The 18,112-nt window shown below is 51.5% G+C and overlaps 2 protein-coding genes across 4 annotated transcripts in view; both read right to left on the reverse strand.

The window, feature by feature from the left end:
- USP2 (ubiquitin specific peptidase 2) overlaps positions 1 to 8,581 on the reverse strand; it is a 50,797-nt gene extending 42,216 nt beyond the window's left edge. The window contains exons 1-2 of one of the 3 annotated variants that reach the window (XM_044439553.1): positions 8,516 to 8,581; positions 5,834 to 5,930 (exon numbers count right to left, since the gene is read on the reverse strand). The gene's annotated coding sequence lies outside the window, so the exon portion shown is untranslated. Of the gene's footprint in view, positions 1 to 5,833; positions 6,143 to 8,515 lie in introns of those variants that run through there. The other 2 variants (XM_044439551.1, XM_044439552.1) reach the window with 2 other exon arrangements.
- A 3,646-nt stretch (positions 8,582 to 12,227) lies between these two features.
- THY1 (Thy-1 cell surface antigen) lies at positions 12,228 to 17,156 on the reverse strand. The gene is made up of 5 exons (XM_044439484.1): positions 17,058 to 17,156; positions 16,700 to 16,838; positions 14,878 to 14,964; positions 13,057 to 13,395; positions 12,228 to 12,394 (listed from the first exon to the last, which is right to left on the reverse strand). The coding sequence occupies exons 1-5, from the start codon at positions 17,154 to 17,156 to the stop codon at positions 12,282 to 12,284; spliced, it is 777 nt and encodes a 258-aa protein (XP_044295419.1). The 3' UTR covers positions 12,228 to 12,281.
- Positions 17,157 to 18,112: the final 956 nt, after the last annotated feature.

The following is an 18,112-nucleotide window of genomic DNA, read 5'->3' on the forward strand; positions in this document are numbered from 1 at the left end:
AGCCAGTTGCAGGCATGTGGCTGGTTAAGGAGAAAGGGAAGGGCTGGGAAGAGATCGTGGACCAGTTGTGGGAAAATTCCCATGCCCTGCAACGAGCCAAAATCATTCTGCAGTGAGAGAGCACGAGGGCTGAGGTGCAACGGCACCGAAGCGTCCCAGCAATGCTTCTGCCCAGCCCTTCCCAAGAGCCGCATTTCCGAACACTTGTGCATCGGAACAGCTGTTTTCCTCTCTCCTCCTCAGTGGCACCCTCTGCATGTGTGAGTGGACCATGCAGCCGTCTCTTCTACCACAGGAGGGATCCCATCATCCTATGCCTGGGCCAAGCCCTCAGCAGAGCGGGAAAAGACATGCACAGACGGGTTTTGCAGCATGCTTTTCCTCCAGCTACACCCCAAAACGGTCACACTTTCCAGGGAGCCCCCTGGCTAATTCCGACATGCCCCGAGTGCCTGGAGACAATTCACCTCTGGCGTGGCGACCGACACAAAAACAAGCACTGTGGACAACGACAACTCAGTCTCCCCCACCACACCCTACCCTCCTTCCAATGTGGCTTGCGAAGATGCTTGGAATGCAAGAAAACAGGGCTGCATGCAGAAAAACACACCTGGATATGCAAAGGAGGAATGGCGCATGGGCCGTGTCTGCCCCCTTTTGGAGGGTGCCCTGCAAAGCAGCCTTTCCCATCTCGTGAAAGAGAGGTTTGACCCATGCCCCCTCCATCTGAGGCCTAGTCCCCACACCGTCCTTTGGTGGGTTCTCCCACGGGGGCCTGCAAGCAGGAAGACCCATATTTGGGGAGCCTGGCTTGCATCCAGGGCCAGCCCCACCGTCAAGCAAAGTGAAGCGACTGCTTCGGGAGGCAAAAGTTTGTGGACAGCATTTGCTGCCTCCCAGCTTTTCCTCCTGAAGCGCCTGGCTGGGCCCTGAACCAGTCTGCTGCCTGTGGGGGATGCTCTCTCGCATCCAGTCTTGGGTGAAGCTTCCACCGCCAACCTGGCTGCCTCCTGAGAAAGCGGCGCCACTACACCATGCCTTTCTGCCCCCCAGACAGGACTCAGGGCAGCTTACAGCAACCCTTCAAAAGAGGAAACTCATTCAACTACATTACATATGGCACTTACAGAATAAAAATTGCATCCGGTCCACAGTCCCGCTTCCAGGCCAAATGCTGCCTTGCAACAGGCTGTCTTTGCCTGGCGTCAGAGGGACAGCAGAGAAGAGTGCAAACCCAGCCCGGGGGCAACCACAAGAAAGGCCCTGCTGCACGTGGCCGCCAAAGGAGTTTTGAGGAGATGGTTTTGAAAGGAAGACCTCTTCAGAAGATCTTAAGGGTAGGCTCATACAGGGGAAGGCAGGAAAGGGTCCGTCCTCCTGCCTCAGACAGAAATTGTCTTGGGCCAGCATAGCTTGCAAACGATTAGTAGTCTGGCTTCCCGTAATAAGCTCATGGCCAGACATTTGGTAGTGAGGTCCAGCGTGGTGGGCTTGTTGCAAAGCAACAATACAGGAAGCGTCGTAATGCTCGAGTTGCGTTCAGAGCAGTCCTCTGCATGCACACGCGGGAGGAATTCCCATGGGATTTAAGAAGACTTGCTCCCAGGGAAAAGATGATGGCCGGGCTAAGCAACACCTTGAACATCTCCCTGAGCCTTCATTTTGCAGCAGCTACATTTCATTGCAAAATGTGCTAATTATAAATGAGAGAGAAAGGCAGGAGACATTGGCAGCTGCTGTGAAATGTGTCCTGGGGCACAAGGGTGCCCAAAGACACTGTGCCAAGCACCCTCAGGCACGGCTGGGCAACCTTAACTGTGCATTGGGCGGAGTAGCACAATCCACCTTGTCCAGCAGCACGGGCGGGTGCTAGGGGCAGGATTTCTCCTTGGTGGCTCCATACCTTTGGAAATCCCTGATCCGCCTGGCTGAAATTTAGATGCTGAAGACCCAATGATTCCCGCCCACAGTGGATGCTTAAACATGCAGTGTATTCTTCAGCTGCATGCCCATGTTTTTGCAATACTGCAATCTGCCTCATGGGGGCAGTGTGCCCTGAAACGCAGGTTAAGCATGGGAACAGACCAAGCTGCATTGCACCGGGTGAGGCCACTGGTCCACAACGTCCAGGCCTGTCAACACTGCAGCTCTCCAGGCCTTTGTGTCCGTGGTTTCTGGCCCTGCGCTGGATCCCACGATCTTCTGTATGCAAACTGGGCAAAGCTGTCCCCCTTGCCACTCTTGAAGGGAAGAGCATGCGTATCTCAGCTGAGGGCCGAGTGTGGTTTAATTTCTTTCTAAAAGGAGGGGACTGGGAATAATTTCATTCCTGCCTGTGAACTACAATAAGGCAGGGAAGAAGTTATCTGAGAGGTTCTTTGCTTATTTTATTTCACAAGAACGTCTGAAGATCTGCATCATGCCAAAGGTGGAGCTACTTGGGCATCTTGCTTCCCACTTTGGCTGACCAGCTGCTTACATAAGAAAAACTGCACTGGGTCAGATCAAAAGGCCAGAAGCTGGCCAAGCAGAGCACGAAGGCAACAGGATCTTCTGGAACAGGCCATCTCCCAACACGCAGTTTCCATCCAACCCTTGTGATGAAGAGCCATGGACAAGATAGTCTTCCTCTGTGGAGTTTATGTCATGGATGTGACAAATAGAAGGCTGTATAAGCATCGAAGGAAACAGAAACTGTCCTCACAGATATTCGTGGCTAGTAACTTTGGAGAACTTCATAGGCAGGTTCTTTAGCTCCTTGAAGGAGCACTGGCTGGAATCGAGCTAGTCATGGGCACCCCATCGGCCACTGTCAGTTACTTGATGGCTCTTGAACTTCTGCTGTGGGTGAGCTCTGTTGTCTGGCTGACTGAAGAGGGAGCAAACCCAGTCAGCCACCCCTGTAATTAGCTGTTCCAGCAAAGCTGTCAACATACAAAGAGGGCACAGAGGCTGTAGAGAAGGCATTTTTTAAAAAATCAAGATGTTTTCAGTGCTTTGTAATGAGAGAGAGAGAGAGAGAGAGAGAGAGAGAGGGAGAGTTCACTTGGCATAACAGCTTGGAAAGCTGTGTTTGCCTCAACATCTTTTTGGTGGTTTTGCAACAGCCTTTACAAGATTCTCACCTGTTATTTTAAAAAGGTGGTTAGAGTCAAACGGCATGAAAGCAGGGAGATCTGTGCTGAGATTGCCCAACATTTCTGTTTTTAGGTAAAAAACCGCTGTGCGGAGCCAAACTGGATGGAGGCAGCGGCGCAGGACGGTGGTGCGGGGGAGCTCCGTCTCTTCCCACGGTCCTCATGTGTGACATTCGGAAAAATGGGATGGGTGTAGGAAAGAGCTAACTTGCAGTTCCCTGACCTGTGCATTATTGTTTTGTTTTGATGACATTTCATAAAGGACCGTGCTTGTCCCAATTATGTTCTTTGGACCTTTTGGTGAAGGTGCCACATTTCTAGAGAAGATACCTCCTTGGCACAGATGCAAAAAGGACTTGATTGCCCTAGTCTATATATGGGCACCTGCAACATTTATCCTGCGCAGGACCATCCAGAAGAGTTTATTCATATATTTATTTTATTAAATTGGTATAAAAGCTGCCCACTGGCCTCATGCTCTCTGGGTGGCCATTGCAATAAAAATGTCAATAATAACATTAATAAAATAATACAGGTAAATATTACACTAAAGGAACAAAATAAAACTTAATATTTACAATCAGACAAACCATAAATTAATAAAATTAATAAACAAGATTACCATTAAAACCAGTGGTATTGCTATTGATTGTTTAAGCAATGCCACAGGTGTGTCGAAAGAGAAATGTTTTCATCAGGCGCCTAAACCTCAGTAGTTTGAAGGGCTATGAAGCAGCTTTGAATGCTATCTGGGAGAAAGCGAGGTGCACATGTTAGAAACAAAATGGAATAATCAGGATGCAGTTCTAGTGACTCCAGACTGACCAGGGAGGGTCCAGCAGCCACTGTGGGCGCAGGGCACTCCCAGGACCGCTTCCTTGGACCATTTGCCATGGGCGGTTCTGCAATTTGAAAAGCAGCCCCCCTTTTCCCAGAAAGCTTCAACAGTTTGGCATAGTAACAGAACACACCCACCCTTATTTAGTGAGAAATCTCACCCCGTTTCCAGGGACTTTCATTCCAGGAAATGCATCTGAGACGTCAGCCCAATAGTACAAGCCTATGCATGTCCATTCAGAGCAAAGTACCACTGAGTTCTCTGACCATGAGAGACAATCAAAACCAGGGGGAGGGGAGGTGGCTGCTTCAGGACTGGGCCATCTTTCCCGCAAAGGGCTTGGACTGGAGAGTTTAAAAGATACTGTCATGGGAGCCCAGCTGGGGTGGTGAGCTAGAAGGCAGAACATTTCTCATAGGGACAACTCCTTTTAATGGGCTTGACGGAGGACACATAGAGCAACCCACAGTGAAAACCCGTCCCTGCGATTATCTGGTCCCTGGCCACCTTCCTACTGCTTTTGGAACAAAATGGGTTCTTTAGCCAAAGAAATGCTGATAAAAATGCAAGACACAAACTACACATGTGCCATGGGTGAGCCTCTTCCTAACCTCCCACAAAGAGCAACTCCTATTGGCCATCCATAGAAACAGTGATTCAGAAGGGGCCTCCTGGGCCATCTAGTCTGACCCCCAGCTCCAGCCGGCTCCACTCACAACATGCCTACCATCCATCCATCCAGCCATGCGACACATTCATTATTATTATTATCCCATAGGATTTATATCCAACACTGCTCTATTGTGAGGAACTCAAGGGAGCTCGGATAGCTCCATCTTATCCTCATAACAGCAGCCTGGTGAGGGAAGTTTGGCTGAGAGAGTGACCGGCCCAAACTCACTCCCTGAGCTTCATGGCTGAGTGAGGACTAGAGCCTGCCTCTTCCAGGTCTCCAGTCTAACACCGTAAGCACCGCGCCACATTGGCTGTCCTGCTCCCGGGGGGCTTCCTCAGGGCACTCAGTCTGACCCATTCCAGAAGGTCCCCCCCCCCCCGCAGTATGCTCTCAAGCCATTCCAGATGGACTCCATGAGTCGGCTGGGCTTATGCAAACTCCAGCGCATGGAAGGAATGAGCCTCGCCATTGACGTCATTTGGAAATGCCTGCCCCTGCCCACAGTGCTGGCCCAGGGCCACCGATGCCTTCTCAGGGCAGGCCACAGGGCAACGGGCCCCTGCCTGGCTTTGCTGCTGCCGCAGCAGCAGCTCCTGCTTCCCTGAACAACAGCTCCACACCAGCACCCTACCAATGTGGGCTCTGGGGATCTTAAAAAATGAAAATGCGACTCGATAGGAGGACACGAACTCAAGGACAGGGGAAGGGAAAGGATGATGTGATTGGTGTGATTGAGGGTAGAGGGCTGGTGGCATATGGGACCCCCTGGAATCCTGTACTTCAATAAAACAACAGCTGGAGGATCTCTGAGTGAGGAAAGTTGTTCTCAGGCAGACCTTCCCGGTCTGGTGCTCTCTTGGGGAAGGCAGCTCTGGATGCACCAACTAATTGGCTGCCACTCCACTGGGCCCGCTGAAGCCTTCGGCAACACCATAAACCTTGCCGATTCGCACAACTGCCCACGCCGCTCCCAAACAAAGTTCAGACACAGCCTTTCCCCCACTTTGCCACATCTTTGCAGCAAGTAAGGGATGTGCCGGCAAGCAAAAGGCTTTGCAAGCATCATTTGGAGAAATCAATGCCTAGCCCTCCCAACTTGTCGCCGGGCCGACTCTCAGGCCAAGAATAAGCCCCCTGGCCGCTTTCAGCAGCCACACATGCCTCCCTCCGGCTTGCACCCACCTGTGCATGGAAGGACAGGCTGCAAGATCAGAGACATAAGGACTGGCACTCAGGTTGCGTGGAGAGACTTCAGTTCAGCTTCAGCAAGTTGCTTTTTCTAGAGCAGAAGCAGGGAGGGGGAAAGGGGGGAGAAAGAAAGCAAGGATAAAGAACCCGAAGGTACTCACCTGTCTGTGAGACAGAGAAGTGTTGATCTGGACGGGGAGAGCTGAGTGGCCGGTGCAGAAAGACGGACGGCAGCGCAACCTCCCCGTGGAGAATGCGCCCGAAGGCTGGAAGGAGCCCGGTGCTGTTGGTGCTGTAATTCACAGCTCCGGTTACCAGCTGGATAAATATAGAGTCTTATCTGACCTCACAGGACGGCTGAAGCACTCACATTCCAGCAGGGGGGAGGCTTAAAGGGGCAACTCCTGGCGGGTCTCCGTGGGCATCCCACTGCTAGGAAATGGGTGGGAGGGTGGCAGCAGGAGAAACTGGAGGTGCCCCAGGCTGGGAGCAAAAGGGGGTGATTGAAAGGGGGAGGCCAGGGGAATAGGAGCTAAGGGAATGTCCCTGCAAGGTCTGTTCCATTGGGTTGGAAGTTAAGCTAAGCTCTAGGACCTGAAGGGTCAGAAAAAGAAATTAAATAGGGTTGCCAAGGGTACTGAGCAATGCACCCAGTAACCCGTTTGAGAGCGGCTCTTTCATCCTCCGTTCAGTCTCGTGTGTTTCTTTTAAAGGCAGCTAAGAAATGATGATGCTTGCTATTGTTGTGATTATTATACTAAATGCCGTGCTCGCACAGAGAGAATGAGGAGATGTGAAATGTAGGCTGCACCTTGATTGATTCCCATGGCCCTGTGCCACAGATAATATCTCTCACTTTGCCATCTGCAAAATGGGAACATTAAAAGCTGGTCTAACTCACCACACTGCTGTGATGACAAATGGAAAAAGGCAACCTTTCCCAGCCAGGAGCTCTCCAAATGCGTTGAACTACACAACCCGTCATCCCAGTAACTGTGCTGCCTGGGGATGATGAGAGTGGTGGCGTAGCACCTCTGACGTGGAGCAGTTTGGGGGAAGGCAGTGTCAGCCACCCTGATCTTTCAGAGGTGAAGGTAAAGCAGAAATCTAGAACAACTCCCCAAATGTCAAGCCAATCCGGCATTTAATCGGAGCTGGGAGACACTGGGACATGAAAAGGAGAGGCCAAACTTTTCTCTTTGAAGAAGTGAAAGAGAAAACAAGAAAGTTTTAGCTGCTTTGGAACCTTTCCAGGAGGAACGCCGGGGTTCCCGTGGATGCTGGGAAAGCCTCTTAGAGATCACTGACAAACAGGCTCATAGCAACATAACACAGAGTTGCACCATGCGGTGTTGAGGCCTGGAAGGAGCTCAATTGCCATGCTTGCTGTCTGCTGCAGGGCATGTTCTCAGCCATTACTCAGCCTGCAATAACAGGGGAGGATTCATCCAAGCCCAGATCGTCTTTTCTGGGCTAACAACACTCCAGCTTCTCATTACCAGCACAGCCAAGTCTCTGGTTCCCAGCCGACAATGAGCCAGTGGGGGTTCATTAGCCACCATCAACTGGGCTTCCATTGGAATATGCAAAACAGGCAGACTGTGGTTTTCTGGTTGTGGGAATCCAGGCGTTGTGGTTACATGAGGGTTAGACAACCCCCAGATCGCCTTAGAACAGCCTGTATTCAGATCCCCATGTGGCTGTAGGGCGCAGGGAACAGCTGTGGGCAAAATGGAGCTGAGTTCTGCTCTCTCCACCCAGAAATAACAGTTCAGTGCTCATTGAGATATTCTTCACGATTGACACTACAGTGATTTCCCTGTGTGTTTGCATGTGTGTGTAGATGAAGAAGGAACTGGGGGGAGGACTGACCCCGTGGTGGAGATGCCCCCTTCCTCTTGTGCTCTGCCTGGCAACATGCCCTACCCTCTTTGGCCATGCCTCTTCTTTAAGAGCAGTGAAAAGGAGAGGAGCGGTCTCTCCGCGCAGGTCTCCCTGCAGCTTGCAATCTGTCCCCCAGCAGACTTGCTTGGTAGCAGAGGTCTTCCCCTGAGGTCAGAGTCTCAAGACCTTTCCTTTTTCAAGAAATGGAATATTAGCAATAGGAAAATGTGTCAGAGGCAGATTGGTTCCAGTAGCCCTTGAGCAGTGTGCCCAGTCCAGGGTTAGGCCTAATTTTAACAGAGCTATCCATGGTGCTGGGCTGGATCCCAAAACAGGGTTGACAGTGTGGACCGCATCCTAAAAGTCCAGCATGAAACTTGGAGTGGATACACTGCCTCGCTGGGCTTGGAAACAGCCTCTTCTGTGTGAAAACAGAACCTTCGAGACTTTAGCCACTTCTCCACACTTGGTGACGGTGTTTACCTTCGCCTCTCGTTGTGTTCAACTCGCAAGTGTGCAACCTCGGACAGTTCTCCACCGGGTGCGTGTGTGCGCGCGCGGGAGGCGGTCACTGGGGAGGTGTGGGTGTGTGTGTAACAGAGAAAGAGAGGGTGGATGATGGATGGATGGGCCAGCTTTTCTCCACGCCGCAGACACGCGTCCAGCCGCGGGCAGCAGAGAGCGCTCCCTCCGCGCCTTCTACCTGGAGGGCGGTGTAGCCTGCGGAGGAGGGAAGAGGGGCGCCGCCCCCCCGCAGTTAGGAGTGGGGATGGAGGCGCGCCCCGCACTCACCTGGCTCTCTCCAGAGGGGACGAGCCGAACCCGCCTGGCTCCATGGAGCCGTCCTGGCCGCCGTCGGGCCTGATGTCACAATCCGGGCGCAGCTGACGCGCAGCGCCCGCCCCGGCGAGAACGGCCGGAGCGCACGGGGGGACGGCAAGAGGCGGAGGCCGGCGCGGCCCGCCCAGCCTACGAGGCGAGGCGAACCGCGCGGCTGGGAAGGCTTGCTGCCCGGACGCGGAGAAACGGAGAGCCGCACGGGGCGGGGTAGCTTCTCCTGCCGGAACCGCGGATGCTTCCCAGAGCTGTGGAGATGAGAGTCGCCGCCGCCTGTCCTGGCTGCGCCAGGAGACGGACTCTGTTGAGCGAGAGGTCGTTTGGCATCGGCGGTATACGGACGGCGATACCACAGTCCTAATGCCTTCAGAGGGGGCAGGTAAAGGCTTTGATGGGCTGGGTAGCTTGCCCGGAAGGCTGAGTTCCGCTTGTGGACGCTGAACGGTCCAGGGAGCCTGGAACGGAGACGTGGCGGAGGGCGCACGGCTCGCCTCTTGCAGCTGTTAGAACCTGGCCGCCCGTGGAACCCAGGAGCGAGTCCGAGAAAACAGTTAAGCAACAGCGTTCTGTTCTTTTAAGGCGCCAGCAGCAAACCGGAGAACGTGCGGAAGGTGTTCCACGCGTGTTTCAACCCGGGAAAGCCTTAGGGCTTCCAACACGTCCCAATCAGTGGACCCTGGGCTGATCCTCTTACGTTTTTATGGCAAAAATGCAAGACCAGGATGGCCATCTGGCTGGCATGATGCAATGCAGCTGGAGGGTAGCTGGCTGGGCAAAGCTCTTCCAAATCAACCCAAAAAAGACACAATTTAGGGGAAATTTTCAACAAGTTAAAGATTTATTTTGTGCTGACATATGTGGTTGTTTTCGGTTAATAACTGAATTTTCTTTGACTGTAAGCTGTGAAAAACATTCTACAAATGTTCACAAAACAAGACTATGGCAAAGAGTGGTCTTTACCTCTGCCTGCCCCCCCCCCCCCCCCCCCCCCCCCCCCCCTGCAATTTCCAAGTTCTCTGCTGGGAAAGCTGCAGTGAAATCAAGTCTGGCTGCATAAGTTATGGACACAAATAGGTGAGCAATACCTGAGAGGTTCCAGAGGTCCCCCAGAACTTTTCCTTATCCCCCTAACTTGTGCTTTGACATGCCAGCTGACCATGGGATTAATCTGCAGAATTAGCTTTTCTGCACCACCACCGGGCCCTCCTCACTAACTGCTCCCCAGGAAAATCGCAGTCTTCTGCAGGCTTCACTGACATTTCCTGCATCACATTCTCTGAGGCTTCCAGGCAGGATTCCTCCCTCACTTTGCCTGAGCTGGAAACCTCTGCATACAAAACATGCATTCTACCAATTGCATTTATCTAATACTTTCCAATGAATTCAGTCTGCTAAATGTAAACTCCCTGACGGGAGAAAGCCTGCCATGTGCACAGTTGCTTCCCAAGCCCCCCCAGCACCTTGGCATTGTTTGACCAGAATCCTGGGAGCACATGCTGTGCCAGAATACTGCCTGCCCAGGAGCCCCGCAGCTTCCTTTTCTTATATCTCCATGAATATCAGAAAAAGCTAAACATTTTCTCTAAATGGACTGAGTCACAACAGGGTCCCTTCTTGCTTCTGCAGCTTAGCAGAGAACTTGGAACACAGGTTTCCTTGGCAAGCGATACTTAAATTCTGCTTAGAGTCCTTGGACTAGTACAGTGGAATATAAGTTTAATAATAAAAATTAAAATAAATAAATGACTTCAGCAATAGCTGGCTGAGCTGACACAGTACTTGAAGCCTTACAGTAGACTTTTGTAACAGAAAATGAAAGAGACAAAAGAAGAGGAAAAGGAAGAGGAAGAAGAGCTTAAAATGAAGCTTCCCAGCCTGCTTGAGTCGTCCCTTTCACCCACAACTGGCTGCATGAGAAGACACCTTTGTCTCTGTCTGGGGGCTAAGGAAAGAGAAAAAGCTGACCCCCTGCCCTATGCACACAGGATGCAGTGAGTTTATTCTGTGATGCTGGGAGATGCACCAGCTTTTAATTCAGGCAATTAAAATGCTCACTCTTTTACAGGCACACTGAAAAACAGGCCACCCCTGGATTGAATTAGATCACCCAGAAGACACTGGAGGGAGAACGGCTCAGTACTGAGAAGTTGCTGAATGGCTCAGCAACTTTTCCCCCAAAATATGACTGTTTGTGCATTTATTGCTGATGAGATCCAGGAGTGGGCTTCCCCCTTCTCTTATTCCGATCCCAGCCAACTCAACAGAGCTGGGGTTCCATAAACAGACTAGAAGAAAAGCCTAGATCTGCCTCCCTGCACTTCCTCTTCAAGACTCATCCTATCTCTATCAGAAATATCTTAATTCATAGGCAGGGCAAGCCAAGGTTTTGTAGAAAGCCCACAAGTAGGATTTGAAAGAGTTCTTTTTTGTGCGGTTTCTCCCCCCTGTGCTGGTGCTTGTACAAAGGGTACCAAGAGGGTATATTCAGGTATCCCAGGCTGAGCTTGGTGGCTTCTTTCTGCATGCAAAAGTCTTTCTATCATCCCTCCCCTGAACCTGCAAGCCAACATGATTTCCGTTGGCAAGGCTCCGGATTGAAAAAGAATTCTCAAACCCACGCATGCTCACGACCACAGTGGATTTTACCAAATGTGTAAACCCACCAAGCAGGGCAATGCATTGACTGACTAGCAGAGATATAGGCCAGGGGTGTTCAACCTCTCTGGGCTGAATTCAGTTTTGAAGAGACTCCTAGGGCTGCACTCCAGTTGTGGTCAGGACTAAAGGCAAGAGGGGACAGGGCTGACAAGCAAAAATAGCTGCGTTTTTCAGTTCAGAACTCTTCCTGCCAGTAGCTAAGTCTTCCAACCTTTTAAGAAGGGGGAAAAGCATGAGCTAGCAGGTTTCCACACCATCAGTGGCACGGCCAAATGGGGAACCTTGGAGGCTGGACGGGAACCCCATAAAGGCCAGATTTCAGTGGCTGGTCCAAGGTGTAACATCCCTGCTGTGGATCCACTCCTTGTGCGTGTTTCACTGGTAAAAGACTCCTTTTATCCAGGCAGGGCTAAACTTCCCCCTGTTCACATCAATGCTCTTTTCCCAATGGCTTTTTGGGGTTTGGTAAGAAAAAGAGCAAAGGGGAAAAAAAGCACACTGAATATCTTGCAGTTCAGTTCCTTCCCTTGAGACTGTTCCAGCAACCCATGTGGAAGATGGAACTGGATAAGATTCTTGGCACCCTGGAAAACAGCCTCCATGGTCCTGGCATTTTAGGGGTGGGTGGGAGGGAGGGAGGGAGGGAGGGAGGGAGGGAGGACAGGGAAATGGCTAAACGAGACAAACTGAGTTGGCATGGGAAAGTGTTGCCACTGGAATACTGTCATGCTTGCACGAGATTTCCTTACGTTGTGCTGGGGATCCCCTCCTATGGACAACAACCCCCTTGCCTGTGATGTCATTGCTTGCATGTGATGGTGTGATGGCTACTTAGCGCAAACTATGAGGCTACATAGAGAGATATATATAGAGAAAGCAATAATATTGAGCGATACAATCTGGGTTCGGTGTCGAATCATCGTCTTTCTTGGTCACCTCTTTCCCACCCCCCCAAAGAGGGCCCATGTTCCTGTGGTGGATTTAGGTTCACTTGCTAGTCGGCGCTTTCTCTCTCTCCATTGCTGCTTCCTTGGCGTCTTTCTTTCCTTCCTTCCTTCTTTCTTTACAGGGACACGAAGTCCACGGCTTGCAGGAGAGGCAATGAGAGGAGGAGGAGCAGAAGCCAGGATGTATTTTGGATCAAGAGACTGATTCCAGCACATTTCTCCAGACGGTCTGCAAGAAACAGGGGAGGGAAGAACATGCAGCTGCTCATCAGACCAGAAGGACTCTCTGGCCCAGCATCCTGCCTCCACAATGGCCAACTCCATGCCCCAAAGGGGAGGGCCATGGGCAGGGCGTGAGTGCAACAGCACCTTCCGCTTGGGTTCCACACCTGGTGGCACCCAGAGACAGGTGGCCTCTGATGCTGGGCTATGTGTGTGAAGAGCAGGTGTGACTGGGCACCTGCCAAGAGCCCAGACCTCACGAGACCCCCCTCCCCCCAGATGTGCTCTCCTCTTCCCTGTTGCAATTGGCATGTTAATCTGCCCTGTGCTCTGGCCCAGGCGGTGAGGAGAAATGGCAGCAGATGTTGACTTATTTATAGAAAATAGAATAGAAGAAAGCACAAGGTTAAAACAGCGTCTCAGTAAAAGCAGTGGCTGGTCAGCCAAGGAAATGCAACTGCTTGGGACTTGCAGAGGCAAGGCCTCTGGAAGGGACCACCATGTTGAGGGATCTTCTCCAGGTGGACTCCCATTGGGTCACAAGTCCATATGGAAATATCAGGAGATGCCTCCATGCCCCTGCCCTGTTTGCACCAGATGAGGGGAAAGCTCAACCATGGGCTCTTCCCACATGCTCAATCACAGCCCTGAAGTGAGGATCTCACGTACCTTTGATAACCGAGATGTTCCTGGAGTCAGGCCCTTCATAGTCATTGGTGATCTTCAGCTTGCACACATAGACACCCTCATCGGCAGTGGTGAAGCCATGGAGGTAGAGGCACACAAGGTTGTTGGTGGTGTTGACACTGGCGCGGCCCTTGTACACGCTACTGGGTACCTTCAAGTTGCCAGCCACAACAGACCCCTCCCCGTGGTCCTTGGTCAGGCGAAATTCATAGGAAAGGGGGTTGTCCGTCTTCCTGTCGTAGTGACAGTCCAAGCGCAGGCTTTTCCCACTCAAGCAAGCTGTCAGGTCTCTGACTCGCTGGCACCGGGCCACCTGGAGCACTGGGGAAGGCAACGGATTTCATCAGGATGGGAGCCAGAGGTGGCAAGCTGTGGAGCTGAGCAGCAAGGCCAACAAGAGGTGCCGACCCAGGGGTGGGATGAATCCACTTTCATTAGTTGGATCCATCGAGTCTCATTGTGGAATGAACTGGTTAATGTGCTTTTGCTAAACCAAAGTTCAGAACCCAGAGGTACCCTGATGAAAGCAAGTGATGCCTTTTGTTTTTAAGCTGTATTAAACATTATTATTATTATTATTATTATTATTATTATTATTATTATTATTATTATAACATTTCTATGCCGCCCCTTGCCGAAACCTCGGGGCGGCTTACAACATGATAAAATACATTGAAATACAATAGTACATAAATGTACAATAGTACATTATTAAGTGCTCAAGCAAATGGCAGACACATGGCTGGTACAACCTTTGGAGAGGCATTTTGCTTTTCACCCCCAAAGGACTTCTGCCGTGAAACTAAAGGAATCATCTTCCGCTAGTCATGGGAAATGTAGATTGGTCACATGCAGGTTTAACGGATCCATCAATGGATCTTCATGAACTGACTTAAAGTTTGTTTAACCCAAGTGTGAGGGACCTCTTCCAACTGGAGGGCTGGATTCATTTGAGGAGAAGCTCTGCTCTGCTGAGAGCTTAGGCTGTTATTGTTTATTAAGGGTGGATTGTTTGTCCTTAACAAACCACAGTTCATTGGTGTGGCTGGGTTCAGACAGCAGCATCTCCCCCTTGACTTAATGTCTTTCCTGCAAATGAGCAGGTACAGCTTCCAGTGGCCCCAGGTCACCTGGCTGAAGCCAGAAACCAGTAGATCGGTCAAGGGAAGGTGGTTTTAGAAAGGGCATAGAAACAATTCAGACAGGTGCCAAGTGACTGATGTTTTTAGCAGCAGGGAAACTTTATACCTGCCTTTAGATGGTTCAAAATAGGTTAGCAAGATAGTGATCCTATTATGCCATACTTTGTCATCTGCATTGGCTGCCAGTTCATTTCAGGCCTGACTCAAATGCCGGTATTAACATTCAAAGTCCTAAACTGCTTGTGGGTGGGTAATCTGAAGCACTGTTTCTTCCCATATATACCTGTCCAGACCCTAAGACCATCCTCAGCAGTCCTCCTTCCAGAGTCCCAACTCACCTGGCACCTACACTGTGCTCTTTTGGGCACCACGTGAATATCTTCCTTTTTTTTTTCTAGTCATTTAAGTCTTTCTTTTTCTTCCACTAAACTCTTTACTGTATTTTTACATCCTTGCTAGGTTTAACTGTGGCTTTTACTTCTTGACAGTATAGTTTTAAACTTTTAAATCGTTTCTTACATTGCATTTTTATGGTTTTAACTGCTGCGATCTGCCCAGATTTGTGATAGGGTGGTATAGAAATGCTATAAATAAATGGGAGAGCTGCTTTCTCGGAACACTAGATGGCAGCACAAGGCTTCTTCTCACAGCGCTGCTTTACCTGTCACAAGAATGGCTATGCCTATAGTGGACTTCATCTTTCCGCCGGCGTCTCGGCCTCGGCACACAGCACACCCGTGGAAGAAATCTAAGGGGAGAAAAGACATCAGGTTTGTTGAGAGCAAACGTGGCATTAGAAGCCAGCCTACGAGGGCTGATGCCCCCAAGCCCTGGAAAGGCCCGTGTCCCATCACCCCGTCAGGCACCGGTTCCTGAGCATCCTACTTGCAGTTCGTCCCCCTGGATTTGCCGGCCTTTGTCCTCCTGCCTGTTACTTCCTGCTGCCCACCCTTGAATCTTTCTGCCCAAGGATTTTTTCGGAAATCAAATGCCCCCTTCTCCCTGTCCGTACATTCATTTTGACAAGAGGGTCCTTTGCAGACACCCCTACAGAGACTTTAGAACATGAGAAAATTAGCCCATGGAACAGGTCTATCTGTTCTTGTCCCATGTGCCTGAGTCCCTGATCTTTTCAGCTCCTAGTGCTGTGCTGGCAGAGGGGAGAGTTCAGGTGAAAGGGGCCACTTTGCAAAACCATGCGGGCACAGGTACAAGCAGGGCGCCTCCACAGACCAGCCAAGACACGTGGGGTTCCTTCCCTGTGAGTCAACAGTGGGCCCACGCTGGCCATCGGCCTCTGTCCCTCATAGACCATGCCTGGCTGGAGCCTACCCAGGTCGCCGGAGGATCCCAGTGCCCCCAGCCTGGCCTCTTTCTGTGTCTTTGGTGTTCCGCAGAAACCATCAGATGAAACGTTCTAAGACGAGGTGAGGAGCAGCACCTTCTGCCTAGGTCTGCACAGCCTTTCCATGCACAGGAGCTGAGCAGAGTGGTTACAAAAAGAGAGGGGGCAGAGCTTGATCCAGAAGGAAGGCACACATGGTGGGAGGGCAGCTGGAGAAGAGCAGGACACAGAGGTTTGTGGAACTGTTTGCATTCTGCAAAGAGAGGGAAGAGGGTGGGGGGCATGAATGACCCCCCTTTTCCCAATGCAAATACTGGGCAGTGTCCAGTGGCATTAGAAGTCCAGGCTTCCTGGTCCAGGATGAGGCCCGTGGGCCGGGGCTTCTGCACCGCTGAGTTATGTGAGCGGAAAGCAGCATAAAGCAGGGGCGCCTCTCAGTGGGCAGCCACGTACCTGCGCCTGCAAGCAACAGGATGGCTCCCTTTCACCACCGATGCCATTGCGATGCCCACAAGCCATGGATGGTCATGGGAGCAGGACAGACACAAGCGACCTCTGCCTCCCCGTTCTTCTGTGGTGCAGAGCAGCTGGAAGGCCAATCACATGAATCTATGGCACAGTCCCGCCTGCAAGACTGTCCAGGGTTCTGTGCTCTCTCTTCTGCAAAGCGGATAGAACAGAACTGGGAAAGGGCAGCCCAAATTATTGAGGGGTTGCCGTGTTTTCCATGCAGGAGACAGGGTCAAGGCTTGGGAGGTTTTTCTGCCAGTGAGCTGTTTTCCCTTAGAAACAGTGCGTATGTGTCAGGCAGCCAATGAACATGAAGGGCAGTTGATACAGGACAGAAAGGAAGGACCATGGGACCTCTTTTGGGGGTGAGGTGCGGGGAAGCAGAGCTGGATGGGAAAGCAGGCTCTGTAGTGTTTTGTCCTGTTACTCTAATGAGCCATTTTCACCAGCTTCCCACCTCTGGGAGTTTCTTCATTAATGTATTATTACATTTCTCTCTGCTGTGTCCTCCTTCAACACCACTTCCAGGGTTCCCCTTTCCATTTCATCCTCCCAACAGCCCTGTGAGGTAGGTCAGGCTGAAAGTCAGCTATGGGGCAGTCCCCCTGTGAGTTGCATGGCCAAACACCAGGCTCTTCCAAGTCCCAGTCCAGTTCTCCAGCTAACTCCTTCGATTTCACAGCTCTGCTTGTTCCATTGCCCTCTACAGCAAATGAGACAACCAGGCGCAAGATGAGCTCAGCAGCTGATGATTCATCCTGGAGACACTGCAGTGGGGAAGGAGCCAAAGCAAAGGGGAAGAAGAGGAGAACAAGACAGGCGCATTGTGTGCCTCTGGGGCTGAAGCAGGAGGTATACCTTTTCAAAACTCCTGAAGATGCTCTGGGGTAGGGAGCTAGGATGGCCCTATAAAACCTGAAGCGGGGGGGGGGGGGGATGGAGCTTCGGCATGGGGCACGGCCCCACCAGGGGCATGGTGAGCTCACCCCAGTTGGAAAGGCAGCAGCTGGGGTGCCTTTGGAGGCCTCGTTGGCCAGGCTGAGGCAGCTTAGCACCCCCACGTCCTCTGGCTGGCACAGTAACATGGTGTCCTTTCCTCATTAACAGTAAAGGTAAAAGTCGGCATGCCCCTCTGCCCACCCCGGCAGCCTCGCAGGGGAAGGCAAAGCAGCAGTGGTGGCCCAGAAGGAATCGCAGCACGACGACACCTGGTGCTCTCCTGCCGTCCCCCTGCCCATGGCCAAGCTTTTCCATACGTTGGATCCAAGCAGGAAAAGGTTGGCCAAGAACAGATCCTTTCCTCTGTGCTGCTGACCACAATTCTAGGTCACTAAAAGCAGTCATGACTCTGGGAGCATTCAGGAAAATGTAGCCAGCTTGTTGGACCACAGCCCCATCATCCCTGTATGTAGGCCATCTAGGTTGGGGTTGATGGGAGTTGTAGTTCTACATCATTTGGTGGGGCATGCACTGTTTTTCCCCCCTGCCCTAGGGCTGTGTGTTGGCTTCATCCAGCATCTCAGAACAGTCCCTCCCCACACCCAGTAAAGCGAATTTCAGCTATATCAGGAGGCAGTGAAAGCACGTTCAGTTTCTGGCTGCTCCAGGTAGCCTGCAGGAAAGACTTCCGATGAAACCCTGTAGAACCTGATTGGCTAAGTTAGTGGGATAAAAATCAAATCAAATAAAAAAAAGAAACCTTTGCCTGGCAGTGCAAACAAAACTGAATGAGACGGACATTGCAAGAGGCAGATTTCTAGGTTCCAACTACCTAAAACCTGTGTTGCAACGTTCCTCTTTTTGGGTCTCGCCATCGCACCCACCGGCGTGGTCCGTGCACTTCCCTCGCTGAACATTCCGTGCTTGCGAAATGTGCATGCGCAGCAAAGAAAGGGCTGCCAAGGCATGAGCAGAAAACCCCCAAGGCCTGCTCTGCTTCAGTGCTTTGGGCTGGCAGACTTCTGCTACCGGGGAACTGAGACGAATGCTGCTCCGAGAGCAGATGGCTAACTGTGGAGCTTGCTAAAAAGTTGGCCGCCTC

This window comes from Varanus komodoensis, unplaced genomic scaffold (genome assembly GCF_004798865.1).
Source record: "Varanus komodoensis strain SLA01 unplaced genomic scaffold, ASM479886v1 scaffold35, whole genome shotgun sequence".
Taxonomy (NCBI): Eukaryota; Metazoa; Chordata; class Lepidosauria; order Squamata; family Varanidae; genus Varanus; species Varanus komodoensis.

Coding starts and splice junctions, on each gene's coding strand:
- THY1 (XM_044439484.1), bottom strand. CDS start 17,156: ATGTTACTGTGCCAGCCAGAGGACGTGGGGGTGCTAAGCTGCCTCAGC. Junction 16,839..17,057: donor CTGCTGCCTTTCCAACTGGG/GTGAGCTCACCA, acceptor TCCCCACTGCAG/TGTCTCCAGGATGAATCATC. Junction 14,965..16,699: donor CTGGGACTTGGAAGAGCCTG/GTGTTTGGCCAT, acceptor TTCTCCCCTTAG/ATTTCTTCCACGGGTGTGCT.